Genomic DNA, 19,313 nt, shown 5'->3' with positions numbered 1-19,313 from the left:
ACTGATGCAGGGTGAGGACATATATAGTTAGCGGCTGAGCCAAGATTCCAACCCAGAAAGTCTGGTTTCAAGTTTTATGTGCATTTATAGTGTTAAACCCATTTTTATATCAATTCCTTAATTTTTGAAATCACAATTAGAGGAACACGTTGTATACAACGGGAAGTGTGAAGAGCCCTTCCACACAGGACAGAAAAGTGGGAGGAAACGGTGAGAACAATTTTCAGTCAAACAATAAGGAACTTTAGAAATTACTTCCAATCTTGGGGCGCCTGGGTGGCGCAGTCGGTTAAGTGTCCGACTTCAGCCAGGTCACGATCTCGCGGTCTGTGAGTTCGAGCCCCGCGTCAGGCTCTGGGCTGATGGCTCGGAGCCTGGAGCCTGTTTCCGATTCTGTGTCTCCCTCTCTCTCTGACCCTCCCCCGTTCATGCTCTGTCTCTCTCTGTCCCAGAAATAAATAAACGTTGAAAAAAAAATTTATAAAAAAAAAAGAAATTACTTCCAATCTTAATGATCAGGAAAGACTTTATGGCAGCTCATAGCTTGGTCCTGAAGAACAGGGGAGATTCTAAAAGGAAAATGAGGAGGGGAAGGAAATTCCAGGCAGAGGGAACAGTGTAAAAAAAAGGCATTAGACTGAGAGGAGCAGGAGGCTTAGGGAAAACTGAGCAGTTTAGATCTGCTGAAGCTTAAGATGATGAAACAGAGTGAAGCCAGTGTGGTTTGAAAGCTTGGTTATGTAATGTTGTAAAGGCTGTTGGAAGTCCGAGTGGATTTATCTGATCTGATATGTAATGAAGAGACATTAAAGATTTGTGAGCGGGAGTTTGGAATGATTAGTAAATTCCTTCAGAAGACTAAGTTGGCAGTCTTAATGTCTCTTGTGATTCGTGGAATGCGTTACAGTGGCGGGGGGGGGGGGGGTTGCTGGAGGCACACAGATCAGATAGGAGGCAAGAACAGTAACTGAGGGTCCTCCTCTTTTCACTGTTGGGGCACTAACTGACATTTTGCAGTGGACATTTCTTCTTTATAAGAGACTTCCCTGAATGTCGCAGGGCTTTTATCATCTTTGGCTCTCAATGTTGAATGCTGGTAGTAGCCCCTCCCCCATCACTGTAGCAAACACAAGCATCCCCATCTTTTCCCAGTGCTTCCCACCATTAGATTGGAAACCACTGGCCCTAAACTAACAGGAAATAAACAGGATATGATAGAAATGATAAGGTGACACTGACTTGTAAAACCGTTAAGGTTTTTATAGGGGGCTTGGGGAAGATTGGTATCAATGGGGTTTCTAAGCTGCAGTCATTGAGAGGCTGTCCTAAAGAAGCTTCAGAAATGGACAGAATAAAAAAAAAATCAGAGGATAGTGGGAAAACCAAAGTTTTCATTGTGACTCCTGATCCTCTCTGACAATTCTCTGTATTAAACATTTTGTCTCAAAAGATGTGTAAAGAGAGCAGGCGCCAAACCCTATCACAAAGGGAATTTCTGCCAAATGTTAAACTCTGTTCTCCTAATATCCTTTGCAGCCCTGACAAACTGCCATCTGGACCAATTCCTTTTCTCCAGTCAAACCGCCTAGAATTAATAGCTCTCAATAGCTTCACCATGGTTGCCAATTCTTGGCAATCTATGATGTATTCAATAAGGCAGTTTATTTCTGTCAAAGTCAACTGATGACATTTGAGATAAATCAAGTGTGTCTTGATTTACTATAATCAAAATGTACCAATTGACTTCTAGCCTCCACAGTCACCAGAGCCAGTATGTACTTTTATGTTGATTTAGTTTACAGGTAATTCACAGTTAATGCCCATTTTACAAACTGGATAGAGTGGAATTAGAAGGTACATTATCCAGCTGACAGTTGTGTTCCTCGACAAGTCACATGACTGCTACAAATTTTATTTCTCTATTTGCAAATTGGCATAATGAGACCTCACCTACTCCTCGGGACTGTCAAAAGGAGAAAATAAGAGGCTACATGTGAAAGTGGTTTGGAAACCAACATGCTTTATAAATTATATGCACTGTTGTTATATTAGCTACAAATACTTCATTTCTCTTTAGCTAGGAGAGGAGTCATGAATTGTCATAAAAATGCTGACTGATGTAAGCATGTGACCATTTTGCCACAAAGTTCTCTTTTGAGTTGTCAAATTATTTTAACAAGTTCATATACTGTGCATTCAAAATTCAAATGGGTGAAAATGATTTTGATGTTTCAAAGGATATTAATTAGTTCTAGAAATGGAAAAACAAATATCTAGCCAAATTTCTGAAGCTTGAAAACAGAGGCCAACATTCTGTCGTCGTGTTTATTTTCTTCTTCCTCCACTTTCTAATTCTTTTAATGAGTCAAAACGATTTTTTCATGCAAGCATGCAAACAGAACAAGAAGAAAAGAAAATCATCGATAACACTGAACTAGAGAATGCTTTTAAGGAATTTTATCTTCAATTTCCACTCCAATTAGGATTACCTGACAGATTTTAACTAGAATCCCAAGATCAGCTGTCTCTAACGAAATGCAAACTCTGGCCTCTTCAGCCGCCCCTCCACACCAGCTGCTGAGGTTTGTAGCTAGAGGGCGTGTTACAGGTGATCTACACCTGTAGACAAAGGTGTCTACTGTTTGTAGACAAAGAGCAGAGTCCAAAACATGGACTGAGTTCTCCACCATCACACAGCTGAATCGCCCAGCCCTCCTGACTATACGCTTTATCTCACTACATTTGTCCTCCCTCCCTGGAGATTTTCTTCCCCTCAATTTAGGAGGTAGGGAGGACAGGAGGGAGGTGAGCACCTGGACCTGTTTCACGTTTCTTCCACATCGGGCTATATTTTACACAAGTCCATTTGAAATCTACACAAGAACGCAACACCCCTACTACTTCCATGGAGACACAGGCATGGGGTAAGAAATGGAACTCCTACCTCACTCCAGTTTCCAACAACCCAGTATGCAGGGCTGCTGCTCGTGGACACCTGCTTGTAATTGGAAGCATTTAGCAAAAACCCCTCAGCTATCAGACTTTTTGCATCTTCCTCAGTCAGGACTGGTCCAGAACTCTGCGTCAGATTCACGCTGCTTGGGAGTTCTGGGGGGTCATGGTTTATGGAACGTTCTGAGGGTCCTGGCTGGTGGTCTCCTCCCAGAGGGAATGGAGTGTTTGCTGGCTTTTCAGTGAACATCCCCTCAGCTCCAGGTGCACCATTTTTGAGAGTAGCAGGCCTTTGGCTGGGTAGCAGTCCTTCCATGACCGTGCTGAAGGGTGGCCACATGGACGGCCCCCTGAAATAAGGTGTTGGTGGGGATCCAAGGGGCATTTCTGTGCTTTGCACCACTGAAGCATCATTTCCAGGTACTCTGATTTTGGTCCACGTTATGGAGTTGTTTTCATTTTTGTCCTTAGCTTGTTCAATGTCTTCCCCTGAGCCACTGTGAATCTCCATTTCTGGCTCTTTGGTCAAGGTATCATAAAATGGAGTCACCTGCCAAGTCACAGGGCTGCTGGAAGATGGCAAATCAGAACCACTCATTGTCGTGGTTAAAAAGTCTCCCTCTGAGGTAGGACCAGTGTCTGAATTGGGAACATTCTCTTCATTTGGCTGGACACTCAAAGGCCAGGAAGTGATGATGGGCTGGGAAGTACTTCCAGTGGAAATGACATAATTGGAGCCCAGTTCAGTTTGGTTTGAACTGTTCTGCCACCATTTCCCATCCAGGTCTCCTTCTTTGGGATCTGGGGTAGGACCGGGGCTGCTGATGGCCAGGGCACTTGTACTCACAGACTGGGGCACTGTGGGTGTGCTCAGTGTTTTGGGACTGGACGTGGTTGGAGGGATGGGCTTTAAGGGGTCCTGCCCAGATGTTGGTGGCTTTCTCCCACTGGAAATTGTGCCTTTGTTGGGCTTCAGAACTCTTCGGCTAGATGGGCATTGCTGGAGGCCACAAAGAGCCCGGCTATTGGGTTTCCTTGTTGCGTCACAAGGTTCATCATGGTTCTTGGCGCATGTGACACTGCGAATCCGCACTCCACCACCACAGGAAACAGAACACTGGAGAGAGAGACAGCTGTTACTTTAGTGGGATAGACACACTGGTTCTCATACTCAGGTCTGCAACAAGTGAGAACGGGCCCAATGGAAACTGCACTGTGCAGCTTAAACTTGTTTTCTTCTATCTTTACATTTGATTTCTGTGCTCCTCTAGTTTTCCATGGAAATATGTATCTCCTGGAGACCAGATGGGGCTCAGGACCAATCATTACCCTTCACAAACTGAAAATACAAACCACGACCTAGTAAAATGGAAGTCTCCCTGGGCTTTGAACATGGGGCACTGAATTCACAAACAGTGCAATGATTTATACAAGTCACCTATTCTTTTTAAGAGATACTAATATAATCTTTCCTAGGGTTGCAGTGCTGTTAAATTAATGTAAAATGTTTACATATTTTCTGGAATCTATTAAGTTACTTATAATGAACCTTCCCCTTAATGTTTAGAAAATGCCAGGTATAACTAACATTACCTCACCCGGGCACCACAGGCTCCATTCCCACTTGCCTATGCCAGGTAGAATCAGATTAAAAGCTAGACAACTATCATACTCACACATGTACACAGATCCAGGACGTATTCTGAAATTTAAAGGTGGGTAGTTAATCAAAGGTAGAGAGAGATACCCTTTCCAAAGAGTGAGTCCTGTAGTATGGTGTTGGTGTGAGGGACCATGGCAAGTGCCCTTCTCCGATGTTCCCCCCACATTCTGTAGCTCATGCCAAAGCACAGGCAGAGTGCCTTTGGGGGATTCCTAACAGGGTCGTCTTTCCTCAGGATTCATGGTAAAGAATATTTATTTCCTCAGTCCCAGCAGCTGCAAACCACATGTAGTTGCTACATAACACTAAATTTCTAGATGTTTTGAAAAATCTATACTTTTACCAGGCTCCATTTTTAGCCCTTTCTTTCTAATTTAAAGTCAGCTACCAAATATATGGCCCCTGAATGTGAACCATCCAGGGGTATTCACTGGCTGTTTCACATCTGTCTGTCTTATATTCCCAACCTCAAAGCAGGTTTTTTTGAGGATGGGGTTCACATAATGACTGGCAGATTTCCAAATGTTCACAGCCATTGTTTTGTGCGATGCTCGTGACAGCACTGTGAGATTTACAAGGCAGGAATTATGATTCCACCTTCCACAAGAGAGGAACCTGAGACTCAGCGACCTGCTCGAAAGGCTGCAAGTCAGTGGCAGAGTAAGAATCAGATTTATTTCGCATCCTCCAAGAAATCTAGTGCAACACACTGGACAGGTAGCCATCAACTGATTTCACTTATTGACTTGACTACAGATGCTTGATTTCTGAAAAGTTACCCAAAGGCAGTTTTTTATTCATAACTCAACTCCAGGATAGTTCGTGGGACACAGTGATCACTTAATACACATTTTTTTTTTGTTCTTTTAAAGTTTATTTATTTATTCATTTATTTTTGAGGCGGGGGGAGACAGAGAGAGAGAGAGAGAGAGAGAGAGAATACCAAGCAGTCTCCGCACCATCAGCACAGAGCCTGATGTGGGGCTCCAACTCATGAACCACGAGGACGTGACCTGAGCCAAACCAAGAGTCAGATGCTTTATTGACCAAGCCACCCAGGTGCCCCAATATACACTTATTAAGTGACAATTTTACCTGGAAAAAAATCAGGAATGGGAAAATTCTTCAGTGAGCTTATGCATTTTTTAGCTTAAGTTTTTTGCCTTCTCAAATCCTATTTTCAATTCCTTCTGTGTACGAAAATAATGTTGATGTATAAAACTCCCTCATTATTTTGTCACAGTCAAGCATAATCACTCACTGATGTCTGACAGTTCTGTGAAATCAGCTCCTTTGAAAAGCAGGAGACACTTATAAGCACTGGAGACAGTGCAGCCCACAGTGTGTTCAACTGCAGGTTGGGGGTTATCTCACTTTGGAGACTGCAAAGGGCAGGCTGCAGGTAGTTCTTTTCTTAGTTTGCTGTAATGTTTCTGCCTTCTCGTGTGCAAAAATATTTTATGCTCCGTCCAGTTCATCCTCCTGACTTGCTCTCTGCTTGTTACGTTCTAATCCGAACCCCCTGAGTTTTCAAATCTCCTCTTTGGAAAAATTATCAGTCCAATCAAATACCCTTCATGTATATCTGAACGCATTTGTGCACCGGCTGCCTCAGGCAGGCTAGGTTCTGGGAGCTGAGTCACAAAAGGGGCCCTGGCTAAGGCCACCTGCCCTCAAGCAGCAGGTGTCTCTCCCTTTGGGTATTTCTTTCCAAGAAATGTCAGAGTAGACATTTCTCTTCTTTCTCTTCATTCCATTTTTTGTTTGTTTTGACTTGAAATGCTTATAATGTCCACAGGGAAGTTAGACTTTACGACTTTATAAGCATTAAAAAAAAATCCAAAAGTATATAGATATGTGCCCTCCACCCCTACTTGACCTATGAAGCAAAAGAGCTTATAAAACCTGTAAGAAGCAATGTGAACTCCCCAATCTGCCATTATTAATTAACCCCACACATGACAGAGCAACTAAACCTTACCTTTCTCCTCTGGAAATCGAGAGAAATTAATACTCACCTTTCAAGGGGGCTGTGAGGATTACATGAGACAACAGTCTTAACACAGTGCACAATATATAGAAGACAATTGGCAATCGGAAGCTATTATTATCACTGTTATAATAATGATGCTGAAATAATAATAGTGATAACAGCAAAGGGCTTGGGGGTCTCTGATTTCTACTATCCTTCTGGAGCACAGGGACACACACCTGTCTGTGGAAAGTATGAGGAGAGCAGCTGTCTGGGTGAAGTCGTTGTAGGCACATGCCTAGAAGATACTGTGGATACCCATACATCCCACTGGTTTATTGCTGGATTTTTTAAGACTGAGATCCCCTAGGGCTAACAGATGTGTATAATATATATGTATATATAAAATATATGTATATGTATATACATATATACACACATATAGAGAGAATTACAAATTACAAGTATTAAGCAACCTTTTTTACTGAGCAAATTTGCTCAACCTAAAAGAATAAAACAGGGCTAAATAATAGCTATCTAACTAGCTGTTTAGTTAAAATACATTAGATTTTCAGCTGTTATTATAAAAAACATTTTTTAACATTTATTAATTTACTTTGAGAGAGAAAGAGAGAGCAAGCATGTGTGCAGGGGAGAGCCAGAGAGAGAATCCCAAGCAGGCTCTGTGTGGGACTCAGACTCGCGAATGTGAGGTCACGACCTGAGCTGAAATCAAAAGTTGGACAGTTAACCGACTGAGCCACCCAGGCACTTCAGATTTTGAGCTTTTAAAAGTGAAGAGTATTCTAGAACAGAAATTCCAAAGTGGCAGCCTAAAGACTAAATTTGGCCCACACACATTATTTCTTTGGCCTCCTCAATCTTAAAACAAACAAGCAAACAGACAAAATACAAAAACTGAATTAGTAGCCAACATTTAAAAATCAGTAGATTTCATGGGGCGCCTGGGTGGCTCAGTCAGTTAAGCCTCCGACTTTGGCTCAGGTCATGATCTCACAGTTTGTGGGTTCGAGTCCCGCGTCGGGCTCTATGCTGACAGCTCAGAGCCTGGAGCCAGCTTCATATTCTGTGTTTCCTTCTCTCTCTGCCCCTCCCCTACTGGCGCTCTGCCTCCCCCCCCTCCCTCTCTCTCAAAAAAAAATAAGCGGATAAAAAAATTTTTTTTAATTAGCAGATTTCATATTAAAATTACAGATTTTTAGCTTCTCTCAAAAAAGCGGATGATCTGCAACTATTGGCCTCATTCCCAAACGGCAACTCAAAACTTCATGAATGGAGACCTGGGTCTGGGAGGAGTTTATATGTTTTCCAACACACCTACCCTTTCCTCCCCATCTGCTTTCCTTACCCAGTAGACACGGAAGCTTCCAAGTAACGGATGGATGCCACTCTTTAGCCCTGGGGCGTATTGTGCCCAGCAGGACAGTGTTAACTCTCTGCCAAGTATATTGGGGCTAAAAACAAAGTTGCCTTTTTCTCCTCCTCAGACCAGAACAAGCAGCACTGTTTTGTGTTCAGCCCCATGCTTCTTCCGGTACATCTTGTAACTGTGTTTATCTCCTTAGGAGCTGTCAAGCCCTTCGGATGAGATAAAGACAGGACACAATGCCACACTTAGAGCTCATCTCAACCGGTAGTTTGGGAACTCTCAAAACCAGTATCTGCTATGGTTATTTTATGCCCTTACCTTGCAATTTTGAACTCCGTACCGGGCAAGCAGCTTGTCAATCTGTTAATGTCCTCCCTGGGTGTCAATCTTGCTCTTACTTGCCATTACTTCAAGATTAAGGCCTCTGGGGAGCCCACTGAGAACAAGGTCTGCTGCTAAATGAGTCAAGCCACCCACCTGAGCGGCACTGTGGAGGAGGGGAGCTCACAAATGGCTCAGAATTATAGTGCTGAGAGTTTATTCAAAAACACAGTTGGGGCTTATCACAGAGTTAGGGCTAAAGGGCTGAGTAGAGAAACAGCTAATGCTTTGCCATAAAAACATTAATTGTATAGTCTCAGGAATTTATAAATGAATGGCTGGATCTCATGCTAAAACCAGCTTTGAAAGTAAGTTGAAACACTTAGGTAGCTGTTATGGGTTGAACTGTGTCCCCTCAAAAAGATATACTGGAGTCCTAACCCCTGCCTAATCCCTCCCGCTCCACCACAGAGAGCTTATTTGGAGGTGGGGCCTTTGCAGAGGAAGTCAAGTACAAATGAGGACACAAGGTGGGTCCTAATCCAGTATGACCACTGTCCTTATAAAAAGGGAAATTCTGATGTAGAGACACATACATCAGGACCACGCCATTGAAAGCAGAGATCAGGGTGTTAACATCTATAAGGAAACCAGAGGCCACCAGAAGCTAGAAGGCATGGAACAGAGTCTCCCTCACAGCCCTTAGAGGGAACCAACACTGCCAAGACCTTGGACTTCTGGCCTCCAGAGCTGTGAGACAATAAATGTTGTTAAACAACCAAGTTTAACATGTCATGGCAGACATGAAAAGAAAGAAATATGAGATGAAATATGAAAAGAAATATGAGACGTGATGAAGAGAATGAACATGGTCCCGAACTAGTTTTCCGTGAGCAGTTGTGTCAAACAAGGATTCCTGTATGTGTCCTCCAGGAAACCTGGCAAAGCACAGGCCGCTGACATCTGAGAAGAACTGAGATGTTGGCATGAACAGACATCCTGGGCCAAAAGAGAAGGTGGTCGAGCCCCCGTAGAAGCACCTTGGACCTTAACTCGACTGGGGACTACCACAGGTAAGTGCCTCAGAAGCGTCTCCTAGCTTCCCTGTTCTGTCTTCCTTCAGTCTGAGGGCATTTATTTTTTTTTTAATTTTTTTTAATGTTTATTTATTTTTGAGACAGAGAGAGACAGAGCATGAACGGGGGAGGGTCAGAGAGAGAAGGAGACACAGAATCTGAAACAGGCTCCAGGCTCCGAGCTGTCGGCACAGAGCCTGACGCGGACGAGATCATGACCTGAGCCGAAGTCGGATGCCTAACCGAATGAGCCACCCAGGTGCCTCTAATTTTAGCATTCTTGATAGATATGTAGTGATATCTCCTTGTAGTGCTATCTCATTAAGTTTCATCTCCCCAACAGGTAACGTTGGACATCTTTTCATGTGCTTTTTTGATATCCGTATGTCTTCATCAGTGAAATGTTTGTTTCTGTCTTTTGCTCATTAAAAAAAAAAAATTAATGTTTTTGAGAGAGAAACAGAGCACAAGTTGGGGGAGGGGCAGAGGGAGAAGAGATACAGAATCTGAAGCAGGCTCCAGGCTCCAAGCTGTCAGCACAGAGCCCGACGCGGGGCTTGAACTCATGGACGGCAAGATCATGACCTGAGCCGAAGTCTGATGCTTAACCGACTGAGCCACCCAGGCGCCCCTGAGGGCATTTCTGTGAGTCTTCGCACAAGAGTGTTCTTGGCTTCCTGCTCAGCAGGAGACCTGCTGCCAGTGTGTGCTGCAGGGTCTTCTGTCTCAAGAGCCAGGAGACCTGGTTTGTGAAAATCGCCATTTCGTCTACCTGGTCACTCGGACACGCCAACACCCACAAGAGCAGCTTTGACTTAACAGATCCTCAGTCAGCTGGTTAATTGATGGTTGTGTTCATTTGTTTGTGTGCTTTTTGTCAGGCACAGAAAGGGCGTGTCTGCTTTTGGAGGCTCTGCACCACACCCCATCAAATATATTAAAGGAACATCTCTAATCTCAAGGGAAATACAATCTTTTTCTCTAAAAACCCTCTGACAGGGGCGCCTGGGTGGCTCAGTCGGTTAAGTATCCAACTCTTGGTTTCAGCTCAGGTCATGATTTCACAGCTTCGTGATTTGAAGAGAGTCATGGGATTCTCTCCCTCTCCCTATGTCCCTCCCCCACTCTCACTGTCTTTGTCTCTTTCAAAATAAATAAATAACCTTAAAAAAATAAAAATAAAAACCATCTGAAAGGCTTTTTATTCTTTTGCTCTGAAAGTATTTGGGGAGGGCAACTCATTTAAGAGTGCCCTGATTTCTCAGCAATCATTATGCATAGTTTGTGATTCCAGCAAAGTGACAAGAGCTGATCTAGAAATTGTTTCCAAACATAATACATTTTTTATGAACACCGTCATACTGTTATATTTTGCAGACGTTTGAGATGCATATGGCAGAGTGTTCACAGTACAAGTTCTGCTGCCTTCATTCAAGTTCTGGTTGCCTTGCTTATAGGCTGTGTGACCTTGGAGAAGTCTCTATGTCTCTATGTCTGTTTCTTCACCTGTACGATGGAGCTAATAAGGCTGTTACGAGGTATTGTGTTAATACCTATAAAAGTGTTTAATACATATGCTAAAAGCCCAACAAGTATCTGTCATTAATATGTAATTAAATATTGATTTCTGATTTTGCACTGTCCTTTGTTTTTATGGAAAGCATACAATAGCCTTTTCTTTCAGGTCTCAAACATTTTTGTAGACCCTGACCCAAGCCCTCTGCTTACAGTGTTCCATGCATAAAATGGCCCTGAGCTTGGGGTGTGGGTTTAGAGGAAAAGGCAGGGGGGTACAGATTGTCAGGGAATCTGGGTGCCATGGACTGACCATGGCTTTCAAAATCAGACTAGAATAGAAGACAGACACTTGTGTTCTTGCTTGAGAATGAAGTTACCATTTAGCGAACACTTACTATTGGTCAGGCACCATGCAAAGGGCTTCCATGGATTATCTTCAAGCCTTAAATTAACCCTCTCTTTATAAATGAGAAAAGGCTGAGGGTGCTCTAACACTAGCTCAGGGCCATATAATTAGGGATCACCAAGGGCTTGAAAACCTAGGAAAATTAGTATCCCACTAAACTGCCAGGAGTAACGGGGGGAATTAATGAACAACATCAACCTCATGAAGTTATCTTAAGTGTTAAATGAGATAGACTCGATAGTGTGAAAAGCACTTAACAAATGATAGATGACCTTATTATTTCCATCTGTTTACTCTGCTAAGAAATGCCTATTATGTTACAGGCACTGTTCTAGTAAGAAGTTTGGAACTATTAACTCATTTAATCCCCATAACTTCCCTTGAGTCTAAGTACTGCTGTTATCCCCATTTCATGGATGGAGAAAACACACTACAGAAAACTAAAGGTAATCACAAAGAGATTCAAGTCACACATCTAGTTAGTAGCAGAGCCAGGATTGGAGCCCAAGGCCCCAAGCTCTAGAGACTGTGCATGCCCTTCACCACTAGACTGGCTTTCTCTCACAAGGCCTGTCACTGAAGTGATAGACCTAATAAAAATGGGGGCCACAGAAACTCTGATGCTTTACGACAAACCAAGACCCCTTTCTTTACCCTGCATGCCCAGAAAATAGGTTGGGTAAAAACAGAATAAGATTCTTGGTGAAATCTGAGATCAGGGTAGGAGTCAGTGTTCAGGGCATGAGCTTAGAGAGGGAGGTGCTGGTCATAGGGGCGGAATGCTCCCCTCCCCTTCCCCTTGCCAGCTGTCGCTAGGTCCTCCTTCTGATCCCTGCTGGGTCAGGGATGAGTGTGCTGGGACACAGCTGAGCCCACCCTCTCTCATTGCTTGGGTTGGCAGAAGTGCCTTGACAGGGAAGGGAAGTCAGCCCAGGGAGGACGACCCTGCTCCTGCAGAGTCCAGGAGCTTCACAGTTCTTAGATCTTTGGCCCAGTTACCTCCTAGCTTCCAACTCATACAGGGTGACCCAAACAGCCCGGTTCAGACCAAATGAACTGTGCTGGAGCACTGCCCTGCATCAATTTATGTCCGTCTCAAGACAAGATCCAGACCATAAATACTACAGTAGCAAGAAGACAGCACTGTATCATTTCTCTTATAAATGTATCTGGGCTTAGTTAGAACATCAAAGACAAAGACATTTCATCGTATTCTGGCAAAGCTCATTACAGGGCTGAAGTGTGCAGGCATTAGTAAGAGAGCCGAGGGAAGAAAAGACCCACTGGATGGATATTTTGATGCTGATTTAGCTAAAAGCACCTCTCATGACAACATCCCCTAACTGGAAGGCAGGGTCTCAGCCTTTCTGCTCAACTCTATCAAGAGGAAGCTAGAGACTGAACTCTGTGTCTGCTGGCAATACACTATGCAATGGCCTGTATTTGCAACAACAGACATGAGTACTTGTCACGTCGTGCCAACTTTTTGGTCCCCTGTTCCCCAGCTAAGGCACATCATTTTGTTCCCCACAAATAGGAGCATAATATGAAGAACTCCTCAGCCAAATATATAATTGTAGTCCTTTAAAACAAGCATGAAGGATCTGGCAATTAGTAAATTCTACATGACAGGAAATATTGACTGCTTCAGATGATGCAGCCAAAACATTCCTGGTAAACAGATTTAATGGGCCAGTCACAATACCTCGTTCAGCCTTATTTGGACAACACTGTAATTTACAGCAATCCAGGCTGGCTGTGGACTAATGCTGATATGTGCACACATTAATAGTACTCTATTAGTTTGCAGGTACGTTTTCTTTGCATGGATCTCTTCATATTCCTTTCTTCTTTTCTTTCTTTCTTCTTTTTTTTCTTTTTTGGGCCCTATCTCTCCCATTTGGTAGGAAGTTCTTACAACATAGGGACTGCGCTCGCCATTTTCCTTTTGTTTTCACTTCAATGCCCAAGACAGTATTCTGCACAGAATTAGAAGCTAAATAAACCTGAACTGTGACCATGAGGTAATGAAATAAAGTTCTGGAACTAAGGTTATCAGAGTGGCTCTATTCAAATGATTGTTTTTTGCTTTCAAAGGGTCAGCTTCAGAGATGGAACCTTTGCTTATACAAATTTTCAAATTCTTCTTTAGATACTATTTCATAGTACCTTTATGAGTACAGATAGTACTTGCTGCATTCTCCAAAATCCAGTATTTTTCGTTTCTCTGAAGGTGAGTCCTAAGAGGAGTTCCTATGATATTCTGGTCAACAGTAGCATTATTGTGGAAAGCATGGGCCTTCTAAGGAAACTCATCTGTCCTTAAAGTCTGGACTGTTGGTTTAAAAAATCATATATTTTTTGTCATTCCTTAGATCATTGAACGGAAACATGTATAGGGAAGCAGAGCAAGGCCCCTGGAGACTCCAGGACCCTTGGAGAACAAAAAGTCTCTACTTTGACGACAGACTGTAGGAGCATGAGTTGTGACACTACCAGGTTCCAGGTGACCTAAAGGCAAATGAAGCTTGGGAGTTCTTCTTAACCTTCTAGCCCACTGATTTCTAACTGCACTCAGAGAATTAGATCAGATTAATTTGGGGAAATGCAACAACACTTATTTGAATTTATATGGCTAATAACAGTAGATGTGCCAACTCTTGGTCAGGTCTGACCTTGACCGATGCTGAATAGACGGATGATGTGAGGGGCTTTTTCAAGTGTCAACTATACTGCCTATCATTCTACCATTTGAGTAGCACATCTCCGGTTTTAGTTAACTACAATAGTTCCAGTGAAACATAAATGTAAGCGTTTAACAAACCAGCTCTTGGGGTGGGTGGGAGAGCCCTGATTTGCTACCAGTGGTTTGGCGACAGGAGAATAGCAAAAATCCTGACAATGTACAAATTAGCTGTTGTGAGGGGCACCTGGGTGGCTCAGTCGGTTAAGTGTCCGACTTTGGCTCAGGTCATGATCTCGCAGTTTGTGAGTTCGAGCCCCGCGTCGGGCTCTGTGCTGACAGCTCAGAGCCTGGAGCCTGCTTCGGATTCTGTGTCTCCCTCTCTCTCTCTGCCCCTCCGCAGCTCATGCTCTGTCTCTCTGTCTCTCAAAAATGAATAAACTTAAAAAAATTAAAAAATAATTAGCTGTTGTGAGCCTGTGTAAGTGGGATTCAACTCATCCCTGACTGGTATCTGATCATTGGATAAGTGAGAAGACCCAGTAAGAATGAAAAATAAGCAAGATAGGATACGAGGCAGTGGGAAATGCAGGAAACAGGCCAGAGGTGATAGACACTGGCGACTCTGCAATTTTCTCTAGGGTCGCTTTGGATTGGTTAATGGGTGGGGAACGGATGAAGCTTACCTCACTCCAGTTGCCTACTGTCCAGTCTGATGGACACAAGATGTCTCTGTTGCAGGAAATGAGGGTCTTGGGCTTCAGCAGGTGCTGGCAGTCTTTAGCTGGAAGAGCCTGCTCATCAGAGCCCATGGTCTGGACGCACAGCACCGTTCGCTTCTTCTCTCCGTGGGGCCCACATGTTGCTGAGCATGCTTCCCACTCCCCGGCCCACCACCTGCAGACACACACAGACATGTGAGAGAAGATCACCAAAAGTATACGTGTACAGCCAGCCACTGGAAACAGAAACCATGTGCAGAAGCACAGGTTACAGAGCTGGGTGGTCCTCGCTGATACTCCAGCCTCCTAGAGTAGGCAGGGCCATGGCTGGCTTGTGCAACCACGCCTCAAGTCCAGTCGAGCATACAGCATAAGTAGATGCTAAATAAGAATGTCTCTGAATGAAAAACAATATGCCCTCTCTCTTTTCAGTCAAGAAAACTGAGGTCTAGGGGCACCTGGGTCACTCAGTGGGTTAAGCGTCTGACATTGGCTGAGGTCATGATCTCATGATTCGTGAGTTCAAGCCCTGCATCAGGTTCTGTGCTGACAGCTCAGAGCCTGGAGCCTACTTCGGATTCTGTGTCTCCTTTTCTCTCTGCCCCTCTTCCACTTGCCCTCTGTCTCTCTCTCTCTCTTAAAAATAAATAAACATTAAAGAAAAATAAAACTAAGGTCTAGTTTCCTATTGTACAACTTCAAGCAAGTTTGAGCCTTACTTTCCTCATCTATGAAAGGAGTATAACAATACTGACTTTATACGAGTGTTGTAGATTAAACAAAATATCAATTTATATATAGTGTATAGTACACAGCCTAACACATAAGAACTTGATTATTTGTTGTTATTTTAAGTTTATTTATTTTGAGAGAGAGAGAGAGAGAGAGAAGGAGAGGGGCAGAAAGAGAGGGGCAGAAAGCAGGCTCTGCGCTGTGGGATGTGAGGCTCTATCCCATGAACTGTGAGATCATGACCTGAGTCGAAATCAAGAGCTGGACACTCAACTATCGAGTAAAAGAATCCAATAGAATCTAGGTTCCCTGGTTCCTAATTGAATATTTTTCTACTCTAATGTGAAGCAGGTACTGAAACAATTACTAATTTTCAATTATTTAGGAGATGATCAATTGGGGGCATTGCCTTCCTCTTTCCTATCTCCTGCAGTCTACCTACTACTAGTTTCACTGGTCCCTTTGATCAGAAAGCAGTAGAAAAAGAAGAAACTTAAGATAATGTCTTATTTGTTAGCTATTCTTGACCACTTTAAGAACTAAAAGTGTTTGCTAGTGAATACTCTGGATTCCCTGTGGAAAACAAGGATGTGAGCTCTTTCTCTACCTCTTATCATGGATGATTTATTCAAGATTCTAGGAGGTAGAACCCATGGAAACACAGAAAGAGCTTTTTAAGAAAAAGTTATTTATTTATTTATTTATTTATTTATTTATTTATTTATGTTTTGAGAGAGAGAGAGAGACCACAAGCGGGGAGGGCCAGAGAGACAGGGAGAGGGAGAATCCCAAGCAGGCTCCCCACTGTCAGCACAGAGCCCCATTTGGGGCTCAAACTCACAAACTGTGAGATCATCACCAGAGCCACAATCAAGAGTCGGATGCCTAACTGACTGAGCCAGCCAGGCGCTCCTATAAATAGCTTTTGAAAGTGGTAGGGAACTCTCTTTTTTTCCCCTTCTCCATCATTGTGTAACTCTTCCAGGCCCAGGGCTCAGGAGCCAGTGTCAAGTTGTTTTCTGTTGTCCATTTCACTTTTTGGATGTCTGCCATAATGTCACCTTCCTAGGAGATGTATAATAGAATACTGTTTTTATATTTATAGGCAATCTGTGACAGAAGGCTGTTGAGATGTTCTGAGGGATTGGTCAGAAGAAAAATGTAATGCAAAAAACTCAGCAAGACAAAAGCCCAACCCATTTATTTACCCCGAAAAGACAACCTCTCTGGTTTAGTCAGCACAGAATTAACAACAGCCTAACCCGATTTGGTCTGTTTTTGCCAGTGATCTTTATCCTACCAGAATGCTGCTGGAATTTCCCACACAACTGGAGAACCGATTATGCACTGTCTCCTACTGTTCTTTAGTCCCCCTACATGAGTCACTCTACTGTCCCGGTTACAACATAAAAGTCCTATGGACTGGGGCTTTAATAGCGATTCTCACTGTAACAACACAGTGGAAGGCTTTTTTTTTTTTATTTTTCAATATATGAAATTTATTGTCAAATTGGTTTCTATACAACACCCAGTGCTCATCCCAAAAGGTGCCCTCCTCAATACGCATAACCCACCCTCCCCTCCCTCCCACCCCCCATCAACCTTCAGTTTGTTCTCAGTTTTTAAGAGTCTCTTATGGTTTGGCTCTCTCCCACTCTAACCTCTTTTTTTTTTCCTTCCCCTCCCCCATGGGTTTCTGTTAAGTTTCTTAGGATCCACATAAGAGTGAAAACATATGGTATTTGTCTTTCTCTGTATGGCTTATTTCACTTAGCATAACACTCTCCAGTTCCATCCACGTTGCTACAAAGGGCCATATTTCGTTCTTTCTCATTGCCACTTAGTACTCCATTGTGTATATAAACCACAATTTCTTTATCCAGTCATCAGTTGATGGACATTTCGGCTCTTTCCACAATTTGGCTATTGTTGAGAGTGCTGCTATAAACATTGGGGTACAAGTGCCCCTATGCATCAGTACTCCTGTATCCCTTGGGTAAATTCCTAGCAGTGCTATTGCTGGGTCATAGGGTAGGTCTATTTTTAATTTTCTGAGGAACCTGCACACTGTTTTCCAGAGTGTAAAAACCAAAAGACGCTACCAAATGACAATGATTTAAAAAGACTTGTTAAATTCCTTATGCTTCCCTCTTAACAATAATCTTCCAATTGTTTGGAGGCAATTGCAGGAAATTCTGTTTCCTATATGACAGCACAAGTTGGGGGATAGAACGGGCTGTCTTGCTCCCTTGAAGTGCTCTGATGTGGACTGGCAGAGTGGAGCCCTGGAACTGATCACCAGCTCACTGAGAAAACCTGGGCCCCGGAAGATGCTGCACAGTGGCTGTCTGGCACCAGCTCCTACCTGCGGCCACGGCATCTCCTTTCTAACTACCAGGGCTTCATTGCTGATGGTAGGAGAGGGGGCTGTGGAATTGGTCCATTTCAAAATTTCTCTCCAAATCAACAAGCTGCATCCGTGCACTCAGCTTAAGAAGCCTTCCAGGGGGAACCAGGTATCATTTACCTTGTTCTAGCAATGCTGCTTTTAGAACTAAGAGATGAAGAGATGTCAACTACAAAGCCCCAAGCAAGGCAAGAATCACAGGGACAGTGGCCAGGAGGCGGGACTATGGGCAAGGGGTCCAGATGCCTGGCTGCTGGTCTCGTCCTGACAAAGGCTTGCCTTGCCAATGAATATGCATCTCATAGAGCCTGCCTGGCTGCAAGCTTCCTCAGGAAGTGACAGATTTGTGCCATTCCAAAAACTCCTTTGCCACACATTCCAAGAAGCCCCAATCACAGGGTTTTCCAAGCTTTGGAGCGTCTATAACTCGGTTGGGGCATCTCTGCTCTTCTGCTTGCGTCACCTGCATTGGTTTCCCATAGCTGCTGTGACAAATTACCACGAACTTGGTGGCTCAAAACAACAAAAACCTGTTTGTTTGTTTGTTTTTTACTTTTTAAAAAATTTTACTTATTTTACTTTATTTTTAGTTTTTTTTTAATGTTTTTATTTATTTTTGAGAGAAAGAGCATGAGTGGGAGAGAGGCAGAGAGGGAGACAGAGGATCCGAAGCAGGCTCCAGGCTCCAGGCTGACAGCAGAGAGCCCGATGTGGGGCTGGAACTCATGAACTGTGTGTGAGATCATGACCTGAGCTGAAGTCGGATGCTCAAACAACTGAGCCACCCAGGCACCCCAAAAAACCTGGTTTCTAATAGTTCTAGAAGCCAAATCTGGTCTCTTATAGTTATAAAATCAGTGTTACTGGGATGAAATGAAGGCATTAGTAGCACCATGCTCCCTCCAGAGGCTCTATGGAAGATCAGTTCTTTGCCTCTTTGGGTTTGTGGTGGCTGCTGGCATTGCCTGGCTTGTGGACCATCCCTCCAGTCTTTAAGGTTACTGTCTCCAAATCTGTCCCTGTTCCATCTTCATATCACCTTCTGTGTGTGTGTGTGTGTGTGTGTGTGTGTGTGTGTGAAATTCCCCTCTGCCTCTCTCCTATAAGGACACTTGTAATGACATTTAGGGTCCAAATGGATAACTGATGATAGTATCCCCATTTCAAGCCCCTTCACTTAATAATGTCTGCAAAGACCCTTGCTCCAAATGAGGTAACATTTGCAGGCTCCAGGGATCAGGATGTCCTTTCAGCCTATCACAAGACTGCACTAAGGGTCAGCTTCAAGCTCACAGAGCTCAGCTTGTATCACATAAGAATTCCTTTATCAAGGCCCCTTCTCCATGTCCATGGGCTGAAGGGTCAGCTCATCTCCTCCTCAAGAGTCCTTCAGCCTCCCGACTCTTGCCCCAACATCCTTCTCCCTCTAGCACTGGTAACATCTTGTTGTAAAGTTATCTCCAACTAGAAA

At 43.6% G+C, this 19,313-nt stretch overlaps 1 protein-coding gene across 1 annotated transcript in view; it reads right to left on the bottom strand.

The window, feature by feature from the left end:
• The window catches only part of ADAMTS12 (ADAM metallopeptidase with thrombospondin type 1 motif 12), a 329,126-nt gene that overhangs the window by 35,266 nt on the left and 274,547 nt on the right, over positions 1-19,313 (bottom strand). Inside the window, exons 18-19 of the mRNA XM_030331700.2 lie at positions 14,668-14,878; positions 2,945-4,069 (exon numbers count right to left, since the gene is read on the bottom strand). Of these exons, the coding sequence (XP_030187560.1) occupies positions 2,945-4,069; positions 14,668-14,878 (1,336 nt within the window). The remainder of the gene's footprint in view (positions 1-2,944; positions 4,070-14,667; positions 14,879-19,313) is intronic.

Source organism: Lynx canadensis, chromosome A1, assembly GCF_007474595.2.
Source record: "Lynx canadensis isolate LIC74 chromosome A1, mLynCan4.pri.v2, whole genome shotgun sequence".
NCBI classification, from domain to species: domain Eukaryota; kingdom Metazoa; phylum Chordata; class Mammalia; order Carnivora; family Felidae; genus Lynx; species Lynx canadensis.
Note: the sequence above shows the minus strand (reverse complement) of the source record. Positions and strands in the feature narration are given on the sequence as shown.